A 14,540-nucleotide genomic window follows, 5' to 3' on the forward strand; every position below is an offset into this window, starting at 1 on the left:
AATTATAAAGTGAACAATAAAAAATTGTACACAAATATGTCTAATAATAAACTGTATTATTTAATTTATTATATTATTATTAATAATAATAAAATATTTGTTAAATATATTATAGTATAGAAACTAAATGTTTTTTGTAATTTGTATTATTTGATATCAAACAACTTGTGTAAAACATCAATATATGTGTTATAATTAATGTCATTAATGTTGTTAATTGATAAAATCTTCACGAAATTAGATTTTTTGATTTATAGATAAATCTATTCATTTGAATGCTTGTGTTTTACTGTAAATCTATAAATATAGAGTATATATAATAAATGTTTGATAGCAAATGAAATGATGTCACAAATATAATACAAGTACTGTACTATCAAATTATATTAAAGTATTTCAATAAATTTTTAAATTCTAGAAAATTAAATTTCTCGACTATTTTTTTAATTAATATAATTGTTTTCAAACACGCTTTTGACTTAATTAATATTAATTTGTTGTCAAGCAATATATATATGTGGAAATTAATAGGAAATCTTCTTTAAATATTCCTATAGTTAGTATAAATTTTTCAACATTAATTGCATTTCCAGTTATTTTATTTTTTACTTATTTAATTTCAGTTTTTTATATATGTTTTTGAATGTTTTCAAAGTAATATATATACAATATATCGATTTGGTGTCTAAATATAAAAAAAGTTTTTAAATCTGTTATTTAAAAAAACGGAAAGAAAGGGAAATCAGTTAAGAAATTATAATCTTCTTGTTGTCATACAATCAATGGGAACCTTTAGGTCACGCAAAGTGTATGACTAACCAAATATATATATATTTTTAATTTATCAATCAATATATTGTTGTTTAACTGAAGTTTATATAATAGAAAACATTTTTTTTCTTGAATTGATATATAAAATCAATATTTGATTTGAATTTCATTCAAATGAAATTAAATGATTGTAATTATATTCAACAGTATATTTATTTACAGTTAAAACAAAAATCTTTGATTACATTTCAAAGGCAATAATATAAGCAAATGACTATTAAAACAAATAGTGTTTTCAATTATATGTCTTATTTTAGTTTTATTTCTAGACTAATAAATAGCATTTTTTGGCAAAATAAATGGCAAACAAATGTAATGTTATTTGAGAAGTTTTATTTTAATAATTAAGAGTTAAATTATTTTTATGTATTTGATATAAATTAAATGTTATACTAAATTTTGAAAAACAATCAAAAATTAAATAATTACGGGCAGTGATAAGCAAATCTATTATAATAATATTATAATACAGTATTTTCAAATATATTTTATAAAATACATAGAAAATAAATTTTAAATGTTGTAATAAAAACACAGTTAAATTTATTTTATTAAATTATAGTAAAAATAAAAATTGCAGTAATCAATAAGATTATGTAAACAATAATTAAAAATAATTAATTTTATTATCTCATAGCTTCCTCATGCAATATAAGTAAATAATTTTGTTACATAGATTTTATTCATCACAGCCCATAATTACTTGATTATAATCGTATTAAATAAAATCTAATAAATAATATTTTTAATTAATTACTATTATATACGTTTCACCGGTTTTGTACCAATTTTTGGASCCATTCATCAAAATTCTAGTCAACATTTTTAGCCAAACATTTAGTATTTTATAGAAATTAAAGTTTATTTTTCCTAAGAGTATATATTTATAGTATTAAAAATTTAATATATTTTCTTTGTTATAATTAATCAATTTTTCTAAGTTTTATTAACAAATAAACACGTTTTTGTAATTTTATAACTTAAAAATATTATATAAGAAATAAATTTACAATTTAAATATCTTAACTTTTTAACTTAATTAATAATATTTTTCATAAATTTAATAATTAAACTTATATTTATTAAACAATAATAAGTTAAATAGCGTTTTCTAAAATAAATTGAATTAATTAAATATTTGATGTATTGATGGACTGAATTGTTGTCCAAAACAACCTTAAGGCCGACAGAAGACAAACTCGTTGTAATGATTCCAACGGTTCTCTTCTGAATCCATTCCTGGTTTTAATGGTTCTCCACTACCGCATGAAGTGCCCGAACCACACGATCCAACCATACGAAAGCCGGCCTCTTGTAAGCTATCGAAAGCCGATTCTAGTGATAAGTGTTTTAGGAAATATCGGGCCGTATATCGATCGTCTTGGCCGTGATCTGGGTCTCGGGATTCGTTAAGAGTCTCACCAAAAATTTCTCTACAAATTAATACTTTTCCCGAAACCAGTATTCGTGTCAATTTACGGAACTTGACATCAGATGCCATACCATCTCTCCCGAAGGCAAATGAGCCGCGATATCCTACTGTTATGTAACAATTGGTGCCATAACTGGGAGACACTGGCGGTGGTGTAGCTGTTGATTGGTATGGTGTTAGAGACAGTCGTTTATTTGTAGCCAACTGTGACACCAAATCAGTCAATCTATAATATTCAGCTTCAGTTCGTAGGCGTTCCCGTTCAGCAAAAACATCGGGTAATACAATCTTTTTGGTTCTTAAGTAATCGAGTATAAAGCGAAACAGTTGGCCATCTCTATCGATAAAGTAACGGCCCTATAGTGGCACAGGAATAGTAGGTATAGTATACTATGAATCACTCGACTTATTTCATTATACAGTATATTATAGACTAAAACAATTTATTACAATTATACTGTATATAAATGTAATTTATCACAGAATTTACTAAATTGTTAAGCAATTGTCAAGAAATGTGTTAAGTAATCAATTTTTATTGAATTTTTTCAACTGTCAAGCATTTTAACGTACAGTTCATACTAAACAATAAAATCTTATTTATGGTAATAATGTTTTACTGTTTATATCAACGATTCTTTAACCTACAATTCTATACAATTTGTTGCATTTTTAATGTTTCACTCAATGTAGTAGTTATGCAAAACTTGATTGATAACAATTTGAATAATGCTGAGATAGGTAAATACAAAATTGCAAATATTGTAAAGTTGATTAAATCATTTTAAATTTTTCAGTTTAGAAATAATTTATTTTTTATAAATAACTGTATATTAATATTTTTTAAATTTCAAATAAATGATTATTACAAATTTTTACTAATTATTTTTTTCTATAATTAATAAATAATTTATTACTTTGAACAATATTTAATATAGTATAGAAAAAGTAGTGTATTGTATAATTTAATTGAACATTATCTATGACTTTAATATAGGATATAATATTATTGCAATTTCTATGCCAACAGCTTTGATCAAATTTGATTAATGGATCGTCAAAATTGTTTTTATTATACCATATGTACTGTAGTATTGTATCTTCTATATAATATTACAGTAAATATATTGTATTGATATAACATTTTTATGATCACATAACTGATGTAACATTGTTATAGTCTTATTTGTTATAGTATGTTAAATAGTTTTATATTACTGTATTATGTTTTTAATAWATTAATAGTACATTATGTTTTTTCTATAAATATATTTAAAATTAGTAAATACAGTAAATAATATAAAAATTTATACTTAACAACTACTTTTTAATATATTAATATACAAATTATATATTTATTTGAGTGAGTTTTATTTTAGTGTGTCTAAAGTAATTTATTTTATTTGTGTAGTGTTATTTGAACTTAAATAATAATAATAAATAATAATGGGTGTGTTTGATAGTAATTTTTAATTAACTTATTGTTAATATTTATATCATAGTTTTCAGTGCTAAATATTGATCCTTACATAATTTTTTTTAATACAATCAAAATATTACGTTTATATAAGCATTAAAAATGATGGGTTATATTGTAAAGTATATTATATATTGTCTAATATATTATATAAATTTTATGTATAGATGTAGTAAATTCTAAATTTAGAAAAAAATTTCAAAAATTATATACAATATGTATATCTAATGTTTAAAAAGTGAAGAATACATTACACATATTGTTATGAGCTTTGATAAGACAATAACTTATAAATCCTTTAACTAAAACAATACATAACTGTTATATAGAAATGTTTTTTGAAAATAGCTATTATTAATACTTGAATTTACTTTTAGTGAAGACTTCTTTAATTAAAGTCTAATCTTTAAGATTACTCTGAATTACATTCAATTCTTTGTTCGGAATAAAATGTTTTGCAAAACAAAACAGAAAATACTCACAATTTATACATTTTGAAAGTTTAATCAATAAATTACAGTTTACTGTGTTATCCGTAAAGTCTGATATTATGATATATATGTAATTAAATGCTTAACAATCAAAAGGCGTTAATTTAATCGAGTGTTTTAAGTATTGCTTTTATTTGAGACATACATTGCATTCATGTGTCGGCATTTAAGATGGTTTTGAGTCACATCTGTGTCTCTAATATTATATTATAGACAATATACTGAATGTATGAATATCTATATTGTATCTGAGGTCACGATATATAAAATCAATAAAAATTAAGATATAATATAAAAGAAAAATATCAGTAATTTTATAATAATTGAGTTTTCAAAATAGAAATCTAATAACATTATTGAATTTATTATAATAAACACAATTAAAGCTTACATTATATTAAATACAAGCTATATCTCTATTTTGTAAATTAAATTAAATGTATCATTTTTTAAAATAAAATAACAAATAATCATTTTATTAAATTATTAATTCAATACTATATCTATAGTATGAAATTAATTTATCAACAAATTATTTAATAAAAATAAATATTTTTTATTTGTTTGTTCTAAATATAAATTTAAAAAAATTAATGTAAGAAAATCTAATTAGAAAATCAATTAATTTATTCTTATTTTTTATTATAAATGTATTTTTATTATACTATCAGTAATTTTAATAAAAATAGATTTAAAGTATAAATTTTTATTATAGAATATTAAATAAGATACAAAATGAATATCTCAAGTGAAAATTTAATGTATTTTTAATAATAGTATTTTATATAATATACTACAGGATAGTAACATTATAATGAAAATTAATGATATGTTTCAATATATTATTTGAAAGTATTTCACATTTATATATAATTGTTGGTATGAATGAATGAGTGGATGATTGTGTGTTTATTGTATATTACGTATAGTATAGTAGATTTATTAATATTAATATAGTAAATATTAATAAATAAAAAACATTTTTGTCAAATTGATTAAAAATCGCACTTAAAATTATAGTTTGAAAAATTCAATGTCAATCAATAGTTGAACAAAATTCAGGTGAATATAAGCAAAATTTTAAATATAATATTATAATATACTTTATAATTACCACTTAATTGAATGCTATCGTATTTTTAAAATAAAGATTTGAATTTAGGTTTTTAAAATGTTTATATATCATTGATATACTGTACTAACAATTGATTGTTATATATATTTGATGATAGGATACATATTTCATATTGATTTTAATATAAATTGTGATTTTATGACATACTTGAGAGTCCTTTCCAATGGTATGTTTATTGGTAAATAAATCCGCAATAAGTGAGTTCGGTTCGGCTGTCAATGTGGACAATGAGGTCGTGTACGTAACGCCACCGACATTTAAATCAACAACTGATGGAAAACTTGCCATTATTTATGTTTTGTTAACAAATATAGATATTTGAAGAATAATCGACAGAAGTTTAAATATATTTTTGTTATTTATTATTAAATTTTTATTATTTTTGGATTTCAATTATTATCAATAATAATATGTTAAATGTTTACTATAAAGACAAATATTTCTTATTATTTTTCTATTATAACAAAATGTGACAAATATGTTCACAAAAATGGTTTATTGAGGGATTACAATAACTTTATAGACAGTAAAATTTATATATTTATTTTTCAACAGTTTATATATAGAAGAATTGGATGACAAGATAAGGACAGTCGTGTATTTAGTAGCCGTCAAATAGATTAAGCCATTGATGCAATATATATACTGTATATATATATATATATATATATATATATATATATTTGTTGTTGAATTGACTTTTGGTAAATCAATGTATTTTATGCTTATTTATTACAGTTTACAGTTTACTATTCAATGGATCGCACATACAGTGGACACTTGAGAAAATGCATCAAAAAACACATATAGATTAAGATTTTTGATTTAAAAATCAAACTTTTTATTAAAGACGAACTACTAATGTTAAGGACACGCGTTCCCTCATGTTTTAAGTTATTATAAATAAATATATAGTTACACACATTGACATGTATTACACTTTTTGGTTGTCACCAACTCTTAAATAAACAGAATATTCTTGTCGTCACAGAATTGGTTCTCAGAGGTCTAAACAGTGACTTAGATGTCAGACAACAAATAAAATTTTTTGGGCAAATCTCGTGTTTTCCTAACTATCCTTTCAGTCATGCGCTCCGTCCAGACATTGATTTTTTGATATCCCATCTTCTAATCGATAAAAACAGGTCTTATATTTAGGAAAGGCTTGAAGTCAAAACCATCTTTTGGATTATAACCTAAATGTTTGGAAATATTTTTAGATATATTGTGTAGAAACTAATGAATACAGAATATTCTTTAAATTCTCAAATTTAATGATTAAAATTTGAGACTCAGATCAACGGTTTAACTAATGATGTAAATGATTAAAGAATTTTTCTTTTATAATATAAGATTACAAAATAATGTTTTTCCATTAAATCTTATTTCATAACTAACAATAATCCGCAATATAATATCTATGTAATAAAATTAAGTATATACCGGTACAGTATATATATAATAAAATATAATATTTTAAACAAAATTTTGATGTGAAGTTAACTGTGAAACATGGACTTTAAAATATAAAACTAATTGAAATAAATTATATTTAATATAAATTATAATTAAAAAAATAACATCAAATTTCTCCAAAAAATAATTTTAATAAACATTAAATTTATTTTTAAATTAAATTTCTTTAACGATAGTGTAACTAATTATGTCATATTATATAATTTATATTTATTGTATAAACTACTAATATACAAAATAATATATATAATGTTGCAAAATGTGTTTTGTAAGGTTTAATTGAATAAAATTATATATTAAATATAATAAATGTCTATATTTTATGAATAATTGATTGCTTGCATGCAATAGTAAAATTTGTATTCATTTAAAATACTTTTTATTAATAACAATAATATACAGTACATTGTATATAATATTATGATATTTTATTTAAATGTTAACAATTCTCGTTTCACTAAATTCTCGTTTTAATTTTAATGAATAAAGTATTGCATTTAATTCTTTAATACATAGCTTTTAAAAATATAAAAACAAACTTTAATTATATAACAAATTGTTTATCTTAAAAATTTAACTTTTTAATTATTATTATCATTATATAATTAGAGATGGGCAAATAGAAAGTTTCTAATAAATTTCCCYGAGAAAGTTTCTAGAAAATTTCTCAGGAATAAAATTCTATAGAAATTTAACTTTACTGTTATACTATGGGATCCCCATATTTATAGTTATTGTAATATTATAGATATAATATTATACTATACAGTATAGTACAGTACTATACAAATGTGATTAATTTAATTATTTAAACATTTAATTAATTTTGTAAAATTGTATCATTATTTTATTATATATATCATACTGTAGTTTAATTAATTAATTTTTTACTCTAATTAATAATTAAAATACTAATAATAATATTTACGGTAATGTATTGTTATATGATAGCAAATATAGAGATAACAAAATTAAAATGGGGATCCCATAGATAGAAATTTCTTTTAGAAACTTTCTAGAAATTTCTCTATTATTTTATAAATTTCTCTTTTTTGCCAACACTATATATAATTATTATAAAATAAAAATAATTTTTTTTAAATAAATAATATTACATTAAGAAATAAAAAGTTAAAAAATTTAATGTAAAAATAAATTATTTTCTAATAATATTTATTATATGCTTAAAAATAGTTTTTAATTACTAAGTGTACACTTTAAACATAACATCTAATAATAATTTCTAAAAATGTTTAATTTCAAAGTTTAAAACTATTTCAAAATGTTTTTGTCTAATATTATCATAAAAATTCAAAAATTCTGTAGTTTGTTGTAAAAATTACTTGTATTTCAGTATAAATATAAACTCTATTATATTATATTATAGATTAACACAATATACTAAAATAAGCAATAAATATAAATAACAATATTATATATATAATTAAATTGGTAGTACAGTATATCATTTGTAATTTTAAATTATATATTAAAATTTATTTATTTTATTTTATTAATAGGTTGTTTTTAGTAAAACCAGTAATTAAATACTGTATTACAACAATTTACTATTAATAAATATAATTTACTGAAATTGATTTTTCTATTATCTTAAATAACAAAATACGGTAAATATTTTGTATTACGGTATATCATATATCTTATAACTTTGCTATAAAAATATACTTCAATACTATAAAAATAAATATAAATTACTCAGTTTATCAATTGTACCGAAATTTTTGTTATTCTCATAATTTAAAATTAAATTCAAATTTTCTTTCATTTAATAATAATTGACTTATAAAATACATTATTGTTTACCAAAATTTGCAAAATAATCAATAGTACAAAATTAAATAAATCATTTAAAGATACAAACAATGTATTTTAAAATACAATTTATTTATATTAATATTTTTGTTTCTCAACTTTGGTTTCCATTAATTACTTGTGTAAACATTTGTCTATATAATTGTTTCAAATTATTGACTATATTTATAACAAGAGTTGTCGTCTCTTTCATGAATTGTTCATAATTTTGAGCTAATTTGATGCCATCAACAGTAGCTGTTAGGATATCATCGAAAGTATGCAATTTGTGTCCATTTTGTAGATATAAACCTAAAGATATCATAATAAATAGCATAAAAACAACAACTGAAAGACTTATGAAAAATTTAAGCAAAAATAATATAAATCCAAATAAATTGTTAATAAAAGACATGGATCTCTTTGAATCAGTTCTTTTACTATGAAGATCACTGTTGTTGTGATCATCATAAGCCTCATCATTATCTTCACTGTTATTATCGGTCAACTGTTGTACTTTTCGAGCACTTCTTCTCGCATTTTTAGCCTTTCTCTTCTCTTTTTCTTTTCTATTCTTCTCTTCCAAACGTCTCTCCAATTCTTGTTTTTCTTGTAATAGTTTCTGTCTTTCATTATTTTCCTTCTCAGTCCTGATATTTTCATTCTTCACGAATTTAAGACAATTGACAGCACATAACTCACATTGTCTTTGATTAGCACAATCTCCGGCAAATTTGGCCAGATTTTGATCCAATGGATTGCCCTTTAAGTCTAACCACTTAAGTTTGGACAGTTGGATGAAACTCAATGGCAATGTCCGCAATTGGTTAGAGTATAGATCCAAACGAACCAATTTGTTGAGATCACCGAAACGTTGCGGTAATTCTCGCAATTGGTTTTTGCTTAAGTCTAAGACAACCAAATGTGTCAAAGATGTAAACGAATCCTAAGTGTTGGCAACGAAACAAACAAATGAAATATCTTTTAGTAATTTGCAAAAGTGGTGTTCAAATGATGATGTCATCACAAATCACTTACCGGTAGTCTTACGAGTGAATTGTTGGACAAATCAACGCGTCTGGCCTTCGGGTTTCGTTGAAGATCATCGACCGGCGCTTCTTTCAGTGATAGCATTGATAGATCCCAATCACTGCCATCCATAGTGTGGTCGTGTTTACGGAGATTTAGTGACATATTGTTGTAATTGTTGTGCAATAAAGTTATGATATTTAGATCAATGAATCAATTGTGTGAATAATTGGCACAGAAGTTGAATTAGTATACAATAAGTTAAATATATATTTAAAAGGATTCAATCAATTGATCACTGGATCAGACAGTGAATGACAATAGTGTTGACGTCACTGTATGTGTATATCTCGTGTCCGACACTGACATCAATAGCCAATCACAGCTCACAATAACTCAGTTTAACTGTTTTGCCGCCAATTATAGACAACTTTTTACAAATATTTTATTATTAAATTCATTAAAATTATTAAATTAAAATAAATTATTATATTATAAAAAATTTAATTATAATACATAATAAATATGTTTACATAAAATTATTATAATATTGTAATTACAAAACTTTACAGTAATAATAATAATAATAATAATAATAATAATAATAATAATAATAATTTTAAAGTAGTTTTAAATGATTATCAAATTGGCTATAATTTTCTTGTCTCAAAGTAATGCCATTCAAAATCCAGTTCTTATTAAGAGGTGATCCATTGGTGACAACCAAACGACTGAAATAATGACAAAGCATTTGAAGTATATCTTCACCGAAAAACTGACACTTTTTAGCCAACTTTTTGCGCTCCAAAGCATACAAATCCATTGCATTAACTATAACTCGATTATAATTATTGTAAAATTGGTCATCACTTGTGGTCATCACATACTCCATACTCATTGAGTTATTATCATTCAATTTACTGTAACTCTTCGGATGGCTAGTCATTGGAACAGATGATTCTGTAAACGAGTTATCAAAGAGTTTGGATTTATAACTAATGTTTTCCAGAAATGAATCAAATGGCAAGTCTTGACATTTTTCTTTGTTATTGTTGTTGAGGTCATTGTTAAGCGAAAAATCAAATATATTATTGTTTTGAGTGGTCGTCGATGTGTTGTTTTGTTTAAAACAGTAATCATTTGTTTGTTTATTACCGAAATCATGACCGCAATGGCCAGACTGTGACCTCTCATATCTGTTTGGACATCGCTTTTGATGTCCAAACATCCGAATTATCTTCTCTTCAATTGTCATTGTCTTGTAATAATTGATCCGATGATCACAATTGACTGGTCGCTGACCAGTGGAAGCCAACGGATAACTGATTTTATCATAATATGTGTTTCGAGTCAACAGTTTGTTTGTGGACCAGCTTTTGGTGACAACTCTTTTGTTGATTTGTTGTTTGACTTTATGTTTGATTAAATGATTGATATATTTATTCCTTAATTTGTGTCTCACTTTTGGTCCCATTTTTGTCAAACAATTCACTTAATTCTAAATACAACTCAAAAACTTATTTACAGTTATTTCTGATTTGTATTTAATATATCACTAATCGTGTCATTAATTTACTCCCAAATGTCGACTTCACTGTAAAACACAATTAAATAATAATCGATAAATCAATTAAAATATATTTATATGAATATATTGAGTGACAAAATGTATGGAAACAATGATTGTCTCATTAAATGATAACAAAACCAATTAATTTCAAATCAAATCAATGTATGACTTATTGAACACTAAGTCAACCATTGATTGAATGACACATCAGTTAAATGTCATCTTTTGATTGGATTTGCGATTTGTTTTCAATCGAATGAAAACACAGTTTTATAAGTAATGGTATATATATTATATGGGTTTGCATTTGGGATAGTATTCGGTTAAACAGGTATTCCAATCATTAGTTTATATTAAAATATGTGATAAACCATACATTGAATTTAAAAATGATTTAAAAATGATTTAAAAATGATTTAAAAATGATTTAAAAATGATTTTAAAATGATCAAGGGCATAATTATAGATCATATTATAATCAACATTATTGTACTTGGTCATTTTTTGATTAATTGTAAAAATATATAATAGTAGATAATAGTCAACTATATTATGTCAATGATTATAAACTAATGATTGGAATACCTGTCTAACCGAATACTCTCCCAAATTCATACACCATATCCACCATTACTTGTAATACTAATCAAACATAACATAAATAGTAATTATTAGACAATCAATATATCAGAAATTTTCAAAATATATTAATACCTGTATATATAAAAACCAGTTGAGAATGCTAGAAAGCATTTCCATACGAACTCCTAATCCGAATTAAAAATTAAATTAGAATTCTTTCAGGAGTTCGTGAAAACAATAAATATCTATTAGTAAAAATACCATATCATGTGATATGAGATATGATTATATTTTTTAAATAAATTTTTACTATATTTAGCATATTCTGCATAATTCTAAAATTTAATAAATTTCTATAGAAATTCATTATTTAATATGAATAATATAAAAGTTAGTTTATTTTTTAAAAATTAATTTTTTAAAAGTTTAACCTAAATAAAAAAGTTTTATTTAAAAATAAATAAATAACTATAACATTAATATAAAAACTAAATGTCAAAAACTAAAAAATAGTTAAATACTAAACTTATTATAATTATAAATATATTTTGTGTTTTAAGAAAAATATAAATTTTTAATTTAATTTTCATTTAAAAAACCAGTTGAGAATGCTTCAAAAGCATTTCCATACGAATTCCTTAACTTAAAAAAGAAAAAATAAAAAAAAAAGTTTTTGACACTATTTTCTCTATGTTCCTAATAAAATAAACTGAAAAAAATTTTTAAAAAAATTAAAAAAAAATTAAAAAAAAATTTTTTTTATTAATTATTGGACACCATTTTGTTTATTTTTCTGAAAAATAAACTTAAAAAATAAAAAAATAAAGAAAAAATWAAAAAAAATCACAAAAAAATGTGTAGCTGAACGTGGATTCGAACCTATGTCCTCGTGGGACAGACCGACAGACCGACTTATAGAATGCATATACGTATTCCTTTCAGGAATTCGTGATTAGTTCTCGATTTTGTTTATTTTGTCATTTTATATATAGTATTGAAATATAGAGAGTTTAGTTATTAGTAATAACTAGAGCTATGTTTCTTCGGGAATTCCCGAAACTTTATTATTCATTAAATCGTCGGGAATTTAATATTTATAGAAATATGGCAACATTTTGAATGAAATTAACGCCTATTATTTTTCCCGATTTTTTGTATTTTTTGAGAAAATCCCGAAAAACGCCGAAAAACACTATTTAAGTGTGTTTTTCGCCGAAATTCGCTAAATATTGATTGACATAACACTTAAATACATATTGATTACAATATTATCAGTACATCTAATACAATATTAACTCAATAGCAATGAATGATACGATATCTATCAGAGGAAAACACACTTTAGACAATATTTTGCTATAAAAACTGTAGTTTTGTATGTATTGTAAAAATATTTACTGTAATACATAAATTAATTAATGTTTTTTTTTTGTTTACTATGGTAGTTTGCTAACAAAGTTTAATTTATAAATAAAAAATAAATGCATTTTATAATCAATTACTCAATTAAAAACTGAAAATAAATTATTTTTAGCAAATGTAACCGATTTTGGGACGTATAAACTATTTATTATTAATTATATAAGAATAAAACAAAATATAGTTTCCCGATTTATATCCCGATTTTGCCATTTTTTACTCCCGATTTCCCGACCGATTTTGGTCATTTTAACTCCCGAAGAAACATAGCTATAGTTATTACTAATAACTTATTACTGTAGAAAAACTATACATTAATGTATGGGTTATTCAATTGAATGGACTAACAGTTTGTCAACAGATGACAGCACTGACTGTAATTGTCATTCAATTTATTCAATACATTGAATCGTATTATTATTTATTGCATAAGTCTTACACCATATCATATAAACTGCTGTTTTATATACCGTTTATGTTATCATATGTTATACATATAGAGTATTATTGAATGGCATTTAAATCTGTATTTATTTTTTTGATACATATTTTAGTTTTATTTGATTTGACTGTCAATTACTTTAATAGCCGAACACAACTCGTATTGAATTAATTTGATATAAAACTCATATAATATATAATTATCAGGTTTTATGACTTTTGGTTCAAACCTGATATTCATTTAGTGATAACATATGAAACCCTTATATCTATGACTTAAACACACAATCAATGAGTTTTAATTGGTTTCAGTTGTTTTCATATTATTTGCTTTAATACATAAACATAACAAACAATATACAGTATTATATACTTATAAAAGTTAGCGTAAATTAATGGACAAAAAAATATGAATCAATTATTTATAACTGAAAAACCTATTGATTTGTCATTAAAAGGCATTTCTTTTCATTCATTGATTGTTTTGTTGGTAAAGGGTTTCTACTTATAATGTCAAACAAAAAGCAAACTGTTTTTGACTGCTATTTAAATGACCAGTAATTGACTTTTAATTATAATTTTGTTATTAAATTAACTATAAATTGATTGAAACGTTTTGTTGTTTAGTTTACATATAAGTAATGCAATCCATGAGTTATATTGAAGTCAACCACAACTCGATTCACTTATTTTATAAGTGAGTGTTGAGAGAGATCTCAATGCAATTGAATTACAAATTAGTTTGTATTTTGTTATGTTTTTTGCCATTTAATTGCTATTCATTAAACATATCAATCAAAATGTAATTTAAATTATAAGTTAACATTGAAGTACAGGTTATACAG

The 14,540-nt window shown here is 22.8% G+C and overlaps 3 protein-coding genes across 3 annotated transcripts; all 3 read right to left on the bottom strand.

Moving 5' to 3' along the window:
* Positions 1-1,987: 1,987 nt before the first annotated feature.
* On the bottom strand, positions 1,988-5,688 carry LOC128961968 (BTB/POZ domain-containing protein KCTD16-like). Its single transcript, XM_054308312.1, has 2 exons — positions 5,514-5,688; positions 1,988-2,620 (listed from the first exon to the last, which is right to left on the bottom strand). The coding sequence occupies exons 1-2, from the start codon at positions 5,652-5,654 to the stop codon at positions 2,009-2,011; spliced, it is 753 nt and encodes a 250-aa protein (XP_054164287.1). The 5' UTR covers positions 5,655-5,688; the 3' UTR covers positions 1,988-2,008.
* A 3,081-nt stretch (positions 5,689-8,769) lies between these two features.
* On the bottom strand, positions 8,770-10,041 carry LOC128961662 (leucine-rich repeat-containing protein 59-like). The gene is made up of 2 exons (XM_054307920.1): positions 9,693-10,041; positions 8,770-9,600 (listed from the first exon to the last, which is right to left on the bottom strand). Exons 1-2 carry the CDS (start codon positions 9,846-9,848, stop codon positions 8,770-8,772), a joined length of 987 nt encoding a protein of 328 aa, XP_054163895.1. The 5' UTR covers positions 9,849-10,041.
* A 261-nt stretch (positions 10,042-10,302) lies between these two features.
* LOC128961663 (uncharacterized) lies at positions 10,303-11,877 on the bottom strand. Its single transcript, XM_054307922.1, has 2 exons — positions 11,839-11,877; positions 10,303-11,277 (listed from the first exon to the last, which is right to left on the bottom strand). Exon 2 carries the CDS (start codon positions 11,155-11,157, stop codon positions 10,303-10,305), a length of 855 nt encoding a protein of 284 aa, XP_054163897.1. The 5' UTR covers positions 11,158-11,277; positions 11,839-11,877.
* Between the last annotated feature and the right edge of the window lie 2,663 nt (positions 11,878-14,540).

Source organism: Oppia nitens, unplaced genomic scaffold (assembly GCF_028296485.1).
Source record: "Oppia nitens isolate AA-2021 unplaced genomic scaffold, nextdenovo-longstitch-racon4-pilon3 scaffold5_pilon_pilon_pilon, whole genome shotgun sequence".
NCBI classification, from domain to species: Eukaryota; Metazoa; Arthropoda; class Arachnida; order Sarcoptiformes; family Oppiidae; genus Oppia; species Oppia nitens.

What these genes read in the sequence shown, in the direction of transcription:
- LOC128961968 (XM_054308312.1), bottom strand. Translation starts at nt 5,654, where the DNA reads ATGGCAAGTTTTCCATCAGTTGTTGATTTAAATGTCGGTGGCGTTACG. An exon ending in CCATTGGAAAGGACTCTCAA is followed by an intron (nt 2,621 to 5,513) that starts GTATGTCATAAA and finishes GTGCCACTATAG; the next exon opens with GGCCGTTACTTTATCGATAG.
- LOC128961662 (XM_054307920.1), bottom strand. Translation starts at nt 9,848, where the DNA reads ATGTCACTAAATCTCCGTAAACACGACCACACTATGGATGGCAGTGAT. An exon ending in ATTCACTCGTAAGACTACCG is followed by an intron (nt 9,601 to 9,692) that starts GTAAGTGATTTG and finishes GCCAACACTTAG; the next exon opens with GATTCGTTTACATCTTTGAC.
- LOC128961663 (XM_054307922.1), bottom strand. Translation starts at nt 11,157, where the DNA reads ATGGGACCAAAAGTGAGACACAAATTAAGGAATAAATATATCAATCAT.